Genomic DNA, 14,959 nt, shown 5'->3' with positions numbered 1-14,959 from the left:
AATAGTATTTGCTGACAGACTACATTTAAATTTCAGAGTTAAAAAAATACCTCTGGGGACCAGTCTGTAATTTTCCTATCAGAATCTATTTTCACAATCCAAAAGTGTTCTCTTCCCTAAGAAAATAATATATGAAGGTGATGTTACTGAAATGATTTTCACTTGTCTAAGATTTAAAATGTGTGTTTCCAGGGGCACCTAGGTGGCTCAGTCAGTAGATCATGTGACTCTGGATCTTGGGGTTGTGAGTTCAAGCCCTGTGTTGGGGATAGAGATTACTTGAAAATAAAATCTTTAGGGGCACCTGGATGGTCCCGTTGGTTATGTGTCCAACTCTTGATCTCAGCTCAGGTCTTGATCTCAGGGTTGTGAATTAAAGCCCTGTGTTGGGCTCCATTCTGGGTGTGGAGCCTGCTTAAAAAAAAAAAAAAAAAAAAAAGCTTTTTAAAAAACTGTGTGCTTCCCTTTTAGATGAACTGTGATACAAATCCCTTGGAAGCTGGACTGGACTATTTTATAAAGCTAAATAAGGTATGTTTATACTCCGAAGGGTACTTGAAGTACATCTTAAAATTATGATGCTGTTTTGTGACAGAGCTATGCTTTAAAATTTAACCAAGTGTGATTATAGGACAAATGAGTTGAACATAAATACTAAGCATTGCTCATATGCTTTGTATTAAGCTTTTGTCAAAATTAGGTATCAGTTCAAGCCATTGCAGTATGCTCATAGATGTAAGATAGCAGAATCCAGCAACTTCAAAGACTGAAGCTAAATTCCGGGATAAAAATTAGTAAGGATAAGATGTCAGTAGACATTCTTGCAAATCCTGGTGATTTGTGAAGTCACACGTTAGCTAATCACACATAGAGCATTAATTGACTCTCCCTGGGTGCTCACAGCATAAAGAAGCCGTGCCAGCAGATCTTCCCATCTGCTTATTAAGCACTTTCATGTGTAACTGCGACATCTGAGTGTAAGCAAATGATACATTTCAAGTGTTTAGCATAAAATGAGTACTGAGAAGCCAGTACAGGTATGATAACTGAAATTCACATTCCAAAGGGAACCCCTGCCTTAGGAGCTCTCACCTCAGACAGATAGCATCAGCATCATTTGGGAGCTTGTTAGAAATGCAAATTCTCAGATCCCACCCCAGATCTGCTAAGACAGACTCTCTGGGGCTCAGGCCAAGAAACCTGTGTTTCAGCAAGCTGCAGGGGAGTCTGATGCATCTAAATTTGAGAAGCACCAACCTACATAATTATTGTGGAAACGTGTCTTACGAAGCCAATTTCTTACAGCCTCTTTCGTCTATACAAGTCCTGCAACTATACATGAAGTGATCCCTTTGTTATGGACTGAATGATTGTGTTTCTCTAAAATGTACATGTGTTAGCCCTAACCCCCATGTGATGATATTTGGAGGTGGGGCCTCTGGGGAGTAATCAGATGATGAGGGTGGGGTCTCCACGATGGAATCAGTGTTCTTTTGAGAAACAGGAAGACACCAGAGCTCGCTTTCTGGCCTCATCTTGAGGCTATGGTGAGAAGGCGGCTGTCTGTGAGCCAGGAAGAGGACACTGACAGGGGAGCTTAATAGGCCAGCACCTTGATCTTGGACTTACCAGCCTCCACAACTGTGAGAAATAATTTCTTGTTAAAGTCACCTAGTTTATGATATTTTGTTCCAGCAGCCCAAGCTGACTCAAATACCCACCGGGTAGTGTTTTAGTTACCGTAAAAGAACCTAACGGAGATGCAGTCAGTGGTAATATTGAAGGATAGGACAGCAGCTGCTGCTGTGTAGGATACTTGTTAGAATTTCAAAAATAAATTGTCCTGTTTAGGTGCTAGTCAGCTAAAGTAAAGGCCGTTTTCCCATTCTATGGAAATATGTGAACATATGCATATGAATCAGGCTAAGAAAACTTTTTAAATGCCCCTGCATCAAGTTCCCAAATTCTAAGCTGAGATATTAACATAAACATGTATATTTATAGTATTAGATTTTAGGAAAAAGAGCCTCCTTAAGGGTTTTAAAGGGAATATCTTTCTGTGCGTTTTCCCTATGACTTTTATTTTTATGATGTACCATCTGCCTCCAGACCAGAGAAAGCAGGTGCTTAGAATTTGGGCAGACCCTTACAGCAGATTGCTCCTTCTGATAACAGAAGTCTTCGTTTAGTTGTTTAAAATAAGGATAAAAATGGCCTGACTCTTCAAAGCACTAAAGTTCTGTTGTTGGTCACCAAAAGATAAATAGGTAACTGACTCTCTTGCTTCACAGTGTTTGGGTATTATTGTTTGGGGATAAGGCAGAGATAAATGAGCTCTTCGTGCTGAAATTGGGTTTTTGGAACTCTCTTTATGATTATAAGCAGGTGTGGATTGTGTATTTATTAGTTCCTTTAAATTAGTTCAATAACCCAAGCTGAGCTCAGAATTAAGTTGTTTACCAGATGATGATTTTGATTTATGGTACGTTTTTTATGATTTCTGAATTACTGGTTTTCATTCTGGTGTCACAGAGTTAATTTCTAGTGATTACGTTGGTTGACGTGCGGTGTAGCACCAGGACCTGGACCTAACTGAGCTAGTCTTTTTCAATTATGTTGACTTGGGTGGTTCATGGGTGTCACTGTGATGCCAGCTAATCTCCAAGACTGGGGAATAGGTTGGATCAACTTTGTTCAGATTCTGTATGGTGGTTTCACAACTTTATCTTTGTTTTGTAGCAGTCTATAAAATGAAACAGGTTTCTGAAAAACTAATTAACATTATAAACTAAATGATGTAATTTGATACTTTACGTTCTATGCCTAAAAATAAAAATGTTGCCCAATCTGGTTTCATACTACATTTTAAAGAATATGTAATGCCAGTTCATATTGCGTTGGAAAGTTGACAGTCTATGAGAACTGAAGCAGCAGTTAAGACAGAGGAATATTTTTTTATTCCATAAATACACCAATGAAAACAAAATTAAAAAAAATCCTGGGCATTTCACAATTGTTTAAAATCCTTTTCTTTCTCTGGCACCTGGGTGGCTCAGTCAGTTAAGTGTCCAACTTTGGCTCAGGTCATGATCTCATGGTTCATGAGTTCAAGCCCCATGTCGGGCTCTGTGCTGACACCTCAGAGCCTGGAGCCTGCTTCGGATTCTGTGTCTCCCTCTCTCTCTGCCCCTGGCCCCACTCACATTCTGTCTCTCTCTTTCAAAAAAGAAATAAACATTAAAAAAAATTGTTTTTTAATAAAAATAAAATCCTTTTCTTCCTTTCTCTTTGAAGCAAGCATGTAGAATTCTCCGCTTGGCCCTTGAGTGTTTACACAACAATTGTATAAGCCATAATATTAAAAAATTGTATAGGACATAGGCTGTGTTGGACCTAGGAGGCCCCTGAAGGTGGCTCAGTACCCCTTCCTCATTTATGGGTGAGGAAACTGAAGCAAGGAAAGGTATAGTGACCTCTGACCTCACCACAGTGCTCCCTCACCCACCACTTTCCCCAACAAAGTCCTTTCTCCTCATGGGCTTTTCAACCTTGAATAACTGCCCAGGAATGTTTTTCTGGCAACATATCCTAAAATATGCATGGACTATGTTTTATTAATTGATGCCTCCCACAGTCATGTTTTTGTTGTAACTGATTTTGCGTTTTATGTTAGGATCAGAATAGCTGATTTAACCACATTAAGGAGGAAAACGGGTGTCTGAGGAGATGGGCCATCAGGCCTCTTTGGAGAGAACTGCGTTGTCGTCAAAACCAGTGTAAAAGTAGGGAAAAGAAAAATGGAGTATTGAAGAAATCTTAGATGGCAAAGGAAGATAGTGCATGCTGCTTGCTTTCCTTACTTCTGAGAGTTGTTTGAGCTGCAGCCTTCCCACGGCGTTGGCTGATGTTGATGAGGTTTTGGGGTGATGGTGGCAGGGGTCCGGAGCCGACAACCAAGAAAGAATTCTTGAAGACGTCTTTGGTGCAAAAAGGTGATTTTATTAAAGCATGGGGACAGGACCCATGGGCAGGAAGAGCTACGCTGGGGTTGTGAAGAATACCTGGTTTTATACTATGGAGTTGGGGAGGTAAAGTCAAAAGGGAGGCCTCCCAAGGGACTTTGATCTGTTAAAGAGGGCTCCTAAGATACCTGAGGCCTTGCTATTGTCAAGCGAAGGCTGTTTTCCCTCTAGTAAGGCATTTACATTAGGACATTAGGGGGTTCCTGGAGAAATGTTATATTCTGTATTTGCCTCAAGTATTTGTCAATGGCCTGCAGGTTATAAGGAAATTTAATTTTACCTTCTTGCCTTTGTTCCCCATATCACTATGGAGGGGTGATATTGGGGCTCCAGGAAACAGTCTACAGGCTTCTGGAGGTTGGCCTATTGATACAATTGCCTTTTTCTTGTAATTTAGTAAGGTATTTGTGCATTGATGGAGACCCATGTTCTGCATGACTGTGATCTCTATCAATCGGCCATTTGTTTTCTTTCCTTTGTCCTTGGGCAGCCAGAAGTGCCTGAGGAATATCACACACATCCATTTGGTGGTGGTGGTGGTGGTGGGGTGTGTGTGTGTGTGTGTGTGTGTGTGTGTGTGCGTGCGCACACTAGCTTGCACTTTGTCGTCAGCCCGCTCCACGCTCCCGCATCAATGTGAAGTAGTTGTGCACAGGCTCAGTCTCCTTCTGAGTCAACATTAAGTACCATTCATTAAATACCGTGCTAGGACATAGGTCTAACAGTTAACGACATAACTCCTGATGGCTCTCCTATCTCATGACGTTTGAAGCAAATGGCATTTCAGGAACTGAAACTGTAGGAAACATTCTTAATACTCTGAAAATATCGATCCAGGAGGATCGTCTAGCAGTACACAACAGTGCCATCTTGTGGACAGTGAGCATAGAGCCTGGAAAGGAAGCATTAACCAGAAGCGTAATACAAGTAGAAATAATTAAATTATTTCTTTAAAATCTCAACTAAAATCCCTTTACCCCCCAAAAGTTACATCATTGCTATTAGTGGTATTATAATTTCAATAGAAGCTACTTTTTGGGAAAAATTAGTGGTTCTGGCTTTTGGTTTTTTGTTTTAGAAATAAAATGCATTAGTCAAGAGCAAAAGGAAAATCAGCTGCCTTAGAATGGAATCATAAGTATTGGAATTTTCCTCCTGGAAATACTGAGTCTATGTCCATTTAGCGACAACTTCTGCCAAGATTCAGAGACTGAAGTAACAATGTAACATGTTGAAGCAGCTTAGGAGATTTTTTTCTTTTTGATGTTTATTTTTGAAAGAGACGGAGTTCGAGTGGGGGAGGGGCAGAGAGAGAGGGAGACACAGAATCCGAAGCAGGCTCCAGGCTCCCAGCTGTCAGCACAGAGCCCAACGCGGGGCCCGAACCCACAAACTGTGAGATCATGACCTGAGCCGAAGTCGAATGATTAACCAACTGAGCCACCCAGGTGCCCCAATGATTTTTTAAAGATCCTTCCCACTCCCAATTTCTTCCTTGGCTTCTCTTTTCCTGTCCTAGGCTTCTAACCAGTAGAGACAGAATAAGGTGATAATAACCACAAGTGAGAAGACAATGTTGATAGGAAATACACAGTCTGTCTTTGCGGAAAAATTATTTAAGGCGTAACTAGTAAGTAAAACAACACAAAAACAAAGAGGCAAAGCACCACCAGGCTTACTACATTCTAAGTATTCAATAAATGTTAGCATTATTAAAATACCAGAATGGAAATAAATAATTACTCACAGACAAGTCAGAAAGGAGTTTCTAATATGTTATAGTGGTATAAGTACCCAACTCTGGGGAAATTTTAGGTAAATGGTAATAGGCATTGAGGCAGAAAATTTTCAGTGACTCTCAGTCTTGGCGTACATTAGAATCATCTGGAGTATAATTCTTTTAAATCATGAAATGATTAAAAAATTTCTGAGGTTCATGCTGCAACCCACGTCAATTTAAAAAGAACCTCTGGGGGCGCCTGGGTGGCTCAGTCGGTTGGGCGGCCGACTTCTGCTCAGGTCATGATCTCTCAGTCCGTGAGTTCGAGCCCCGCATCGGGCTCTGTGCTGACAGCTCAGAGCCTGGAGCCCGTTTCAGATTCTGTGTCTCCCTCTCTCTCTGCCCCTCCCCTGCTCATGCTCTGCCTCTCTCTGTCTCAAAAATAAATAAAAACATTAAAAAAAAATAAAAAGAACCTCTGAGGGTAGGAACTCAGGCATCAATTTTGTTTTGTTTTGTTTTAATTCTCCAGGTGATTCCAAAACAGATGGAGAGGGATAGTGCTAGACCAACGCTTTTCAACTGGCTGTACGTCACTAACTTGAAGAACTTTTTAAAGATTACCCTACCCTCAGTGGTTCTCAGCTGTGGTTCACAGACTGGTAGCATCAGTGTTAGCTAGGGATTGGTTAGAATTGCCAGGTGTTGAGTACCATCCCCAAATCGGAAACTCTGGGGATGGGCTCAGTGATCTGCTTTAACAAGCCCTCCAGGTGATTCTGATGCTCCCTCAAGTTTAAGAAACCAGTTGGACCAGAAACCAGTTGGATTAGCTCTGCAGGGAGGGTTTGGGTTTCTTCGTTTTATGCAATGAAGATTGAGACCCACTCTCTGAGTTCTTTACCTTTATGCCTGTGTGGTCCTGTAAATAAACAGAACTTAAAACAAGTGGTTTGGTTAAAGGAGGGTGCTATGGAATTGGTAGTGAATTGCAAGTAAGTAAATCTGTCACCTACTCTGGCTAGGCTACAGTTAATACATTCTGCCCCCAATTTCTCTCTCTCTTTGGAATTGGACAGTAAGTGAATGTTTTTTTTTTTTAAGTCACCAAATTTTAGCTGTGTGTCCTTGGGAAAGCCACTTAGTTTCATTTTGCACCCGAGACTGCTAGTCTATAAAATGAGGGCTCCTTACATGTCTAAAACCCTAAGAAATACCACCTAGCGGAGTAATTGAGGACGTTGTTACGGTTATCCATATGAGCCACATAATTGTAACACTTTAATTAAGCCATCCTTATTCCCTTACCCATGTCCATTGCTAAATGATAAAGGAAAAATGAAAGAAAAGAAGTAAAACCTAGGCTGAGATAGAGTTTATCATGCCTAAAACATTTATCAGAGTATATTAAGCTACCAGCTATTGAATCAGTATCCTCATATGTATCCAATTTCTGTTAGGAAACAATGTTCTATTTCCACCCTAAAAGTGTAAGTGTGCTGTTTAGATGCCTGCTTTAAAATTTAGAAGTCTCTGGAAACTCAGGACTAGGAATAAGTTGAAATAATTCTTTAGATTGCTTTTATTATATTTTTATTTTAACAGCTTAACTAAACACGCAATAAATGGACATATTGAAAGTGCACCATTGGCTAAAGTTTTAAAAAATATTTATTAATGTTTATTTATTTTTTGAGAGAGAGACACACACACACACACAGACAGGGGCAAGTGGGGGAGGGACTGAGAGAGAGGGAGACACAGAATCCAAAGCAGGCTCAGGCTCTGAGCTGTCAGCACAGAGCCTGACGTGGGGCTTGAACCCACAAACCGCAAGATCATGACCTGAGTCAAAGTCAGACGCTTAACCGACTGAGCCACCTAAGCGCCCCAGGTTTTGTTTTTTTTTTTTTTTTTTAATGTTTATTTTGAGAGAGAGGGAGGGCATGAACACATGCACCTGGGGCAGGGGCAGAGACGGGGGCGGGGGGGTGGGGGGGGAGAAAATCCCAAGCAGGCTCTGCACTGTCAGTGTGAAGCTGGACACTGGGCTTGAACCCATAAACTGTGAGATCATGCCCTGAGTCAAAATCAAGAGTGGGTCCCTTAACCCACTGAGCCACCCAAGCGCCCCACCATTTGCTAAGTATTAATGCATGTATACACTTGTGACACTATGACCACAATTGAGGATGGTAAGCCTATCCCTCTTCCCAGAAATTTGTTCAGGCCTTTTTGTAGTCCCTACTTCCCAACCCTCCCTATACCCTCACCTACTTCCCAAGGAACTTTTTGTCACTATAGACAATTTTGCATTTTCTAGGGTCTTATATAAATGGAATCCTATAATATATTCATAATATATTTTGTTTTGGTTTTGTTTCTTTCACTAAGCATAATTATTTTGAGACTCATCTGTGGTATTATATGTATTAATAAGTTGTTCCTTTTAATTCTAAGTAAAGGATTCCATTGTATGTATATAGCACAGTTTGTTTATATACTCGATGAACTTCGGGGTTGTTTCTAGTTTAGGACGTTTCTCTTGGGTAAATAGGAGTGGAATGGCTGCATAAAACGGCACATATATGTCAACTTTGTAAGGAATTCTTTTACACAGTGGTGAACCATTTTATATTTTACATTCCCACCACTAGTTAATGAGAGTTTCTGTTCCTCCAAATCCTCACCCAACACCTGTCATGGTCAGTCTTGTTAACTTGAGTTACTCTATGAGGTAAGTAGTAGGGTCTCATACTTTTGATTTCCTCAGTGACTTGATGTTGAAAATCTTTTTATTTGTCTGTCCACCATTCCTATCTCTTCATTTATGAAGGAAGAGCGAGTATGCACAAGTGAGTCAGGGAGAGGGTCAGAGGGAGAGAGAGAATCTTAAGCAGACTCCACACTGAGCATGACTCTGCGGTGACTCTGGGCTCGATCCCACAACCCTGGGACCATGACCTGAGCCAAAATCAAGAGGGGGATGCTTAACCGACTGAGCCACCCAGGCACCCCTCTTTTACTCCTTTTTTTTTTTTTTAAGTTTATTTATAGTGAGAGTGAGAAGGGGAGGGGCAGAGAGAGAGGGAGAGAGAATGAATCCCAAACAGGCTCTGCACTGCCACCAAGGGCCTGATGTGGGGCTTGAACATAAAAACTGTGAGATCATAATCTGAGCTGAAATGAAGAGTTGGGTGCTGAGTAACCCAGGTGCCCCTCTGTTACTAATTTAAAAAAATGTTTTTTTAATGTTTATTTATTTTTGAGAGAGAGAGAACGAAGGAACAAACGAGTGGGAGAGGGACAGAAAGCAGGTTCCAGGCTCTGAACTGTCAGTACAGAGCCTGATACGGGGCTCAACCTCACAAACCACGAGATCATGACCTGAGCTGAAGCTGGACGCTTAACTGACTGAGCCACCCAGGCACCCCTGTGATCATTTTTAATGGGGTTGTTTTTGTTTTTTTTTGGTTTTTGAAAGTTCCTAATGTATCCTAGGTACAAGTCCTTTATTAGATACATGCTCTGCAAATATCTTTTCCCACTCTGTCTTCTTTTCATCTAATACCTCTGGTAGTGTCTTTCAAAGAGAAGTTTTATTTATTTTATTTTTTTAAAGGTGCCATTCGTTAAGGTTTATTTATTTTGAGAGAGAGAGAGTGAGTATGAGCGGTGTAGGGGCAGAGAGAAAGAGAGGGAGAGAGAATTCCAAACAGGCCCCATGCTATCAGCACTGAACCCAATGTAGGGCTTCAGCCCATGAACTGTGAGGTCATCACCTGTGCTGAAACCAAGAATCAAATGCTTAACTGCCTGAGCCACCCAGGCACCCCAAGGGCAGAAGTTTTAAATTTTTTAATATTTAAAGTCCTTATCAACTTGTTCTTACCGATTATGCTTTTGGTGTCATATTAAGAAATCTTTGCCTGGGGCGCCTGGGTGGCTCAGTCGATTAAGCGTCTGACTTCAGCTCAGGTCACGATCTCGCGGTCCCGGAGTTTGAGCCCCGCGTTGGGCTCTGTGCTGACAGCTCAGAACCTGGAGCCTGTTTCTGATTCTGTGTCTCCCTCTCTCTCTGCCCCTCCCCTGTTCATGCTCTGTCTCTCTCTGTCTCAAAAATAAATAAACGTTAACAAAAATTTAAAAAAAAAAAAAAGAAAGAAAGAAATCTTTGCCTAACCCAAAGTCGTACAGATTTTTTTGCTGTTTCCTCCTAGAGGTCTTATCAACTTTTTACATTTAGGCCTATTATTTATTTTTAGTTAATATTTATATCTAGTGCCAGATATGAATTAAAGTTTATGTGTGTGCATATACCCACGGATTTGTTTCCATTACCATTCATTGGAAAGGCTGCACATTCTGGACTGTATCACCTGTGTACCCTTGTCAAGAATAAGTTGTCTATAAATGTTGAAGTCTCTTTTTGGACTCTTTTTTTGGACTCTATTGACTCATATGTCTTTCTTGATTCCTGTGTTGTATTGATAACTGTGGCTTAAATCAGGTTGTGGTAGCCTTGCAACTGTGCTCTTTTTCAGTCATTTTAGCTATTGTAGGTCCTTTGAATTTCCATGAATTTTAGAATTTATAAAAACATGGGAATTGTGTTGCATCTACAGGTCAATTCAAGTCTTGCGCTCATGAAAAACACGTATCCCTCCATTTACTTAGGTCACCTTTAATTTCCAAAATATTTTGTAGTTTGCAGATTTTGCATATGTTTTTGTAGATTGATTTATCCCTAAGTATTTCATATTGATAATGTTTACATGGTATTTTTGATTTTCATTTTACTGCTAGTATATAGAAAACAGTTGGTTTTTATGTATTGATCTTGTAATTTGCAACTTTGCCAAACTCAGTAGTTCTAGTACTTTTTTGAACTTTTTGTAGATTCCATGGACAATCATGTTGTATGCAAATAGTTTGTCTTTTCTAATTTCGATGCCTTTTATTATTTATTTATTTATTTATTTATTTATTTATTTATTTATTTTTCTTGCATTACCACAATGACTAGTTCCTCCACTGGCTGAACTTTCAACAGAGTTAAATAGAATTGTTGCTTGTTCCTGATCTTAGGTGGAAAGCATCGAGTATTAAGTGTGATGTTAGTTGTACGTTTTTCATGGATGCTCTTTATCAAGTTAAGGACATCCCTATCTATTCTGAGTGCTAAAAGTTTTGTTTTTAATCAGGATATCAGATTTTGGCAAATGCCTTTGCTACATCTACTGAGATAAACATATGGTTTTTCTTTTTTGCTTTGTCATACAATGAAGGACATTTACTAATATTAAAATGTTAACTCAACTTTTCATTTTAGTGGCAAAATCCACTTAGTAATGACGGGTTATCTTTTTCTATATTGTTGGATTTCACTTGATATTGTTATTTTTTTAATATTTATTTTATTTTTGAGATAGAGCATGAGCTGGGGAGGAGCAGAGAGAGAGAGGGAGACACAGGATCTGAAGCAGGTTTCAGGCTCCGAGCTTTCAGCACAGAGCCTGATGTAGGACTCGAACTCACGAACTGTGAGACCATGACCTGAGCTGAAGTTGGCTGCTTAACCAACTGAGCCGCCCAGGTGTCCCTCATTTGGTAATTTTTAAATTAAAAAAATATTTTTAACGTTAATTTTTGAGAGACGGAGAGACAGAATGCAAGTGGGGGAGGGACAGAGAGAGAGGGACACAGAATCCAAATCAGGTTCCAGGCTCCGAGCTGTCAGCACAGAGCCCGACCCGGGGCTTGAACCCACAGACTGTGTGATCACAACCTGAGCCAAAGTCAGTTGCTTAACCAACTGAGCCACCAGATGCCCCTATTGATCATTTTTAAAATATATTTTGCAGCTGCAGTATCTTTCTAGGATGTATCACAGCTTACAATTATTTTTTTTTTCCTTTTTCTTTTGAATGGAATGAGCTTCTTTTTTTTTTTTAAATTTTTTTTTTCAACGTTTATTTATTTTTGGGACAGAGAGAGACAGAGCATGAACGGGGGAGGGGCAGAGAGAGAGGGAGACACAGAATCGGAAACAGGCTCCAGGCTCTGAACCATCAGCCCAGAGCCCGATGCGGGGCTCGAACTCACGGACCGCGAGATCGTGACCTGGCTGAAGTCGGATGCTTAACCGACTGCGCCACCCAGGCGCCCCTGGAATGAGCTTCTTGAGTACAAGTTCTGACAGTACAAAATACATTTTGTTTACTTTTTTATTCCTAACACCCAGCTCAGGGGTGGCATATAGCAGGTGCCCAGCAAGTAATTTGCTGTTGAAAGTAGTGCCAAGAGCTGATGCTGGAGAAGTACTGAGACCTCGTCGTGAAAGGTCTCATCTGCCAGGCTAAGGAATTTGGAGTGAATCCTGGAGACACTGGGGAGCCACTGAACAATTTTAAGGAATGACCCACAGATGACGGAAAATAGACTAAAAAGGAACTAGCCTGGTGAGTGGGAGAGCATTTCCCAATTACTGAAGAAATGCAGTGGAGTGATGTTGACGGCTTCAATTAAGGCATTGGACATAGGATGGAGAAGAAAGAGGTGTGAGTGATATGAAGAAGGTAGGATGGAGACCACGTGAGGGACTCTATGTGAAGGGAGTGGAGAAGAGGATTTAGGATACTGATCACGAATGGGGAAACACAAAGGGTGTAATTGGGAGGCTGGAAGGACTGGTGGGGTTGAGGGGCTGTGGGACAGCCAACCGACAGCTGCACATGTGTTTGGGAACCTCTGCTCTGAAAGTATGGATTTGGATTGTTCACGTATAGGTGGTAATGAAAGCCAGGGGAGTGTCGCGAATCCCCTCTTCTTCTTCTTTTTTTTAATGTTTATTTTTGAGAGAGAGAGAGAGAGAGACAGAGTGTGAATCGGGGGAGGGGGGGCAGAGAGAGAGGGAGACACAGAATCTGAAGCAAGCTCTAGGCTCGGAGCTGTCAGCACAGAGCCTGACATGGGGCTTGAACTCACGAGCTGGGAGATCATGACCTAAGCTGAAGTCGGACACTTAACGGACTGAGCCACCCAGGCACCCCTGGGAACCCGTGCTCTATAGCATGCTGTACGTAGCTCTGTAGTGATACTTGGCATATCCCATAATGTCGGCTGCTTCAGCTAGTCTGTGAGCTTCTCCAGGACAGCTGGAGAATCCTTAGGCTAGTGCTGTGTCTGGTCATTAGTAGGACCTGAGTATTTGTTGAAGGGTTTGAGTTATGGCTCTGCCACTTGCTCTGAAAGTAAACAAGTTGCTTAACCTAACAACACTTCAGTTTTCGTATCTGTAAAATGAAGAAAATAGCGACCTCATTCGTTTATAAGAGGAGTAAAAAACATGTGGTATCTCAATAAATGTTAGTTTGTTCCATCTTAGTGAAGTGAATATAAAAGTATTTAGGGAAAAACAGCTGTAGAGAAAAGCCTTTCCATTTTTTTGAAGACCCCAGCAAGAAAGATCTTGTGTCCCTATTGAGGACTCATTTATTCATGTGTTTCTTGTTGTATTTAATAATTATTTACTTTTCATTTAGGCTCGAGTGCTAAATGTAAAATACCAGATGGGTAATTGTTCTTCGCTTGAGTCTAAAGATGAAAACTATCATGAAAAGTCTACATCGTGATTAGTAGTAACACAGTTAAACATAAAAGTACATCTGCTAAAGTCACAGGTCTGTTGCATTCCATGGCTGTCCTTTCGATTATTGGACTCCAAAACTGAAAAGTAAATATTGGGGGCACCTAGGTGTCTCAGTTGCCTAAGTGGCCGACTCTTGATTTTGGGTCAGGTCATGATCTATGGTTTGTGGAATCGAGCCCTGCATTGGGCTCTGTACTGACAGTGTAGAACCTGCTTGGGATTCTCTCTCTTCTGCTCTCTCTCTTTGCCCCCCCCCCCAACTTGAGTGCATTTTTTTCTCTCTCTCTCTCTCAAAATAAATAAACTTAAAAAAATAGAAACGTAAATATTCTTGTTAAAATGGAATCTAGTAAAAGTCCTAACATACATGTAATGGGGGCTATTTCAGTTTTGAAAAATTTGAATGCTAGTTTGGTTTGAATGCTAACTGTAACCTAATTCTTGGCCTGGCTTAATATTATAAATAATATTTTAAATATTTTCTTTAGGTTTCTGTTTATCCCCAGCTTTCTTTTAGTTAAGAGAGTTGCTTTTCTAGTTATAGTAAATACTTTTTTCAAGAAAGAATACTTAACTGATTAGTACTTTTGTTGAGAAAATGCTAGATGAGGGGGACCTGGGTGGTTCAGTCAGTTGAGCATTGGACTCTTGATTTCAGCTCAGGTCATGATCCCAGGGTGGTGTGTGTGGGATAGAGTCCCACGTCGAACTCTGAACTGACAGCTCAGAGCCTGCTTGGGGTTCTGTCTCTCTTTTTCCCTCTGTCTCTCCCCAGCTCACTCATGTGTGCGTGCTCTCTGTCTCAAAAAAAAGAAAGAAAGAAAGGAAGAAAGAAAGAAAGAAAGAAAGAAAGAAAGAAAGAAAGAAAGAAAGAAAGAAAAAGAAAAGAAAATGCTACTTTGTTTTACGTTGCCAAGGGCAAAGAATGAAAACTGTGTAGGTAGGAGCCAATAATAACAGATGTAAGTTTCTAAACTAATAACCTAACATTTTGCTAATAAAGAGATAGTGAAATTGTAGTCATTATATAAACATACACGGAATGTTACCAAGCTCTGCATAGTGGAAAAAGAATCAAGAGTTGAGAAGCTTGGGTTCAAGGTTTGGTACATTTATCACCCCAGGAAAGACCCTTATGTTTTCTGTCTGCTTAAAAACTGTGATTCTAATGATGAGAAAGTGAAAGGAATGATAGTCTACTCTGTCTTGATGGGGTGGTGGGTCAGCTGATTCATCCCCTAGATGAATGAACCCGTATACAGTTTTATCAGTTGGACTGTGAGACAAGCACAGATGTACCTGATATTCACCAGCTGATGGAAGAAAGTTAAGATTTACATAAACGGTCAGTTAATAATGGCCACATGCCCTAAGAGGGAATCCTATCAGGACTGTGTTTAAATGATGGTCCCTGAGCCCCATTTAAAATAATTTCTAGAAAGTACTGGGGGACAAGTGGCAGAAATCTGTCACCTGGATTTCCATCTCCACTCAGCCACTTACATTGACACTTGACTAACTGTTCTCTCTGCAACCCTCTCCATCCTTGTCAAAGCAAGAACATGA

The 14,959-nt window shown here is 40.7% G+C and overlaps 1 protein-coding gene across 2 annotated transcripts in view; it reads left to right on the top strand.

The window, feature by feature from the left end:
• Positions 1-14,959, top strand: part of DMGDH (dimethylglycine dehydrogenase) — a 68,822-nt gene that overhangs the window by 41,838 nt on the left and 12,025 nt on the right. For both annotated transcript variants that reach the window (XM_047869771.1, XM_047869761.1), the window contains exon 14: positions 472-531. In XM_047869771.1, the coding sequence (XP_047725727.1) occupies positions 472-531 (60 nt within the window). The remainder of the gene's footprint in view (positions 1-471; positions 532-14,959) is intronic.

Source organism: Prionailurus viverrinus, chromosome A1, assembly GCF_022837055.1.
Source record: "Prionailurus viverrinus isolate Anna chromosome A1, UM_Priviv_1.0, whole genome shotgun sequence".
NCBI lineage: Eukaryota > Metazoa > Chordata > Mammalia > Carnivora > Felidae > Prionailurus > Prionailurus viverrinus.
Note: the sequence above shows the minus strand (reverse complement) of the source record. Positions and strands in the feature narration are given on the sequence as shown.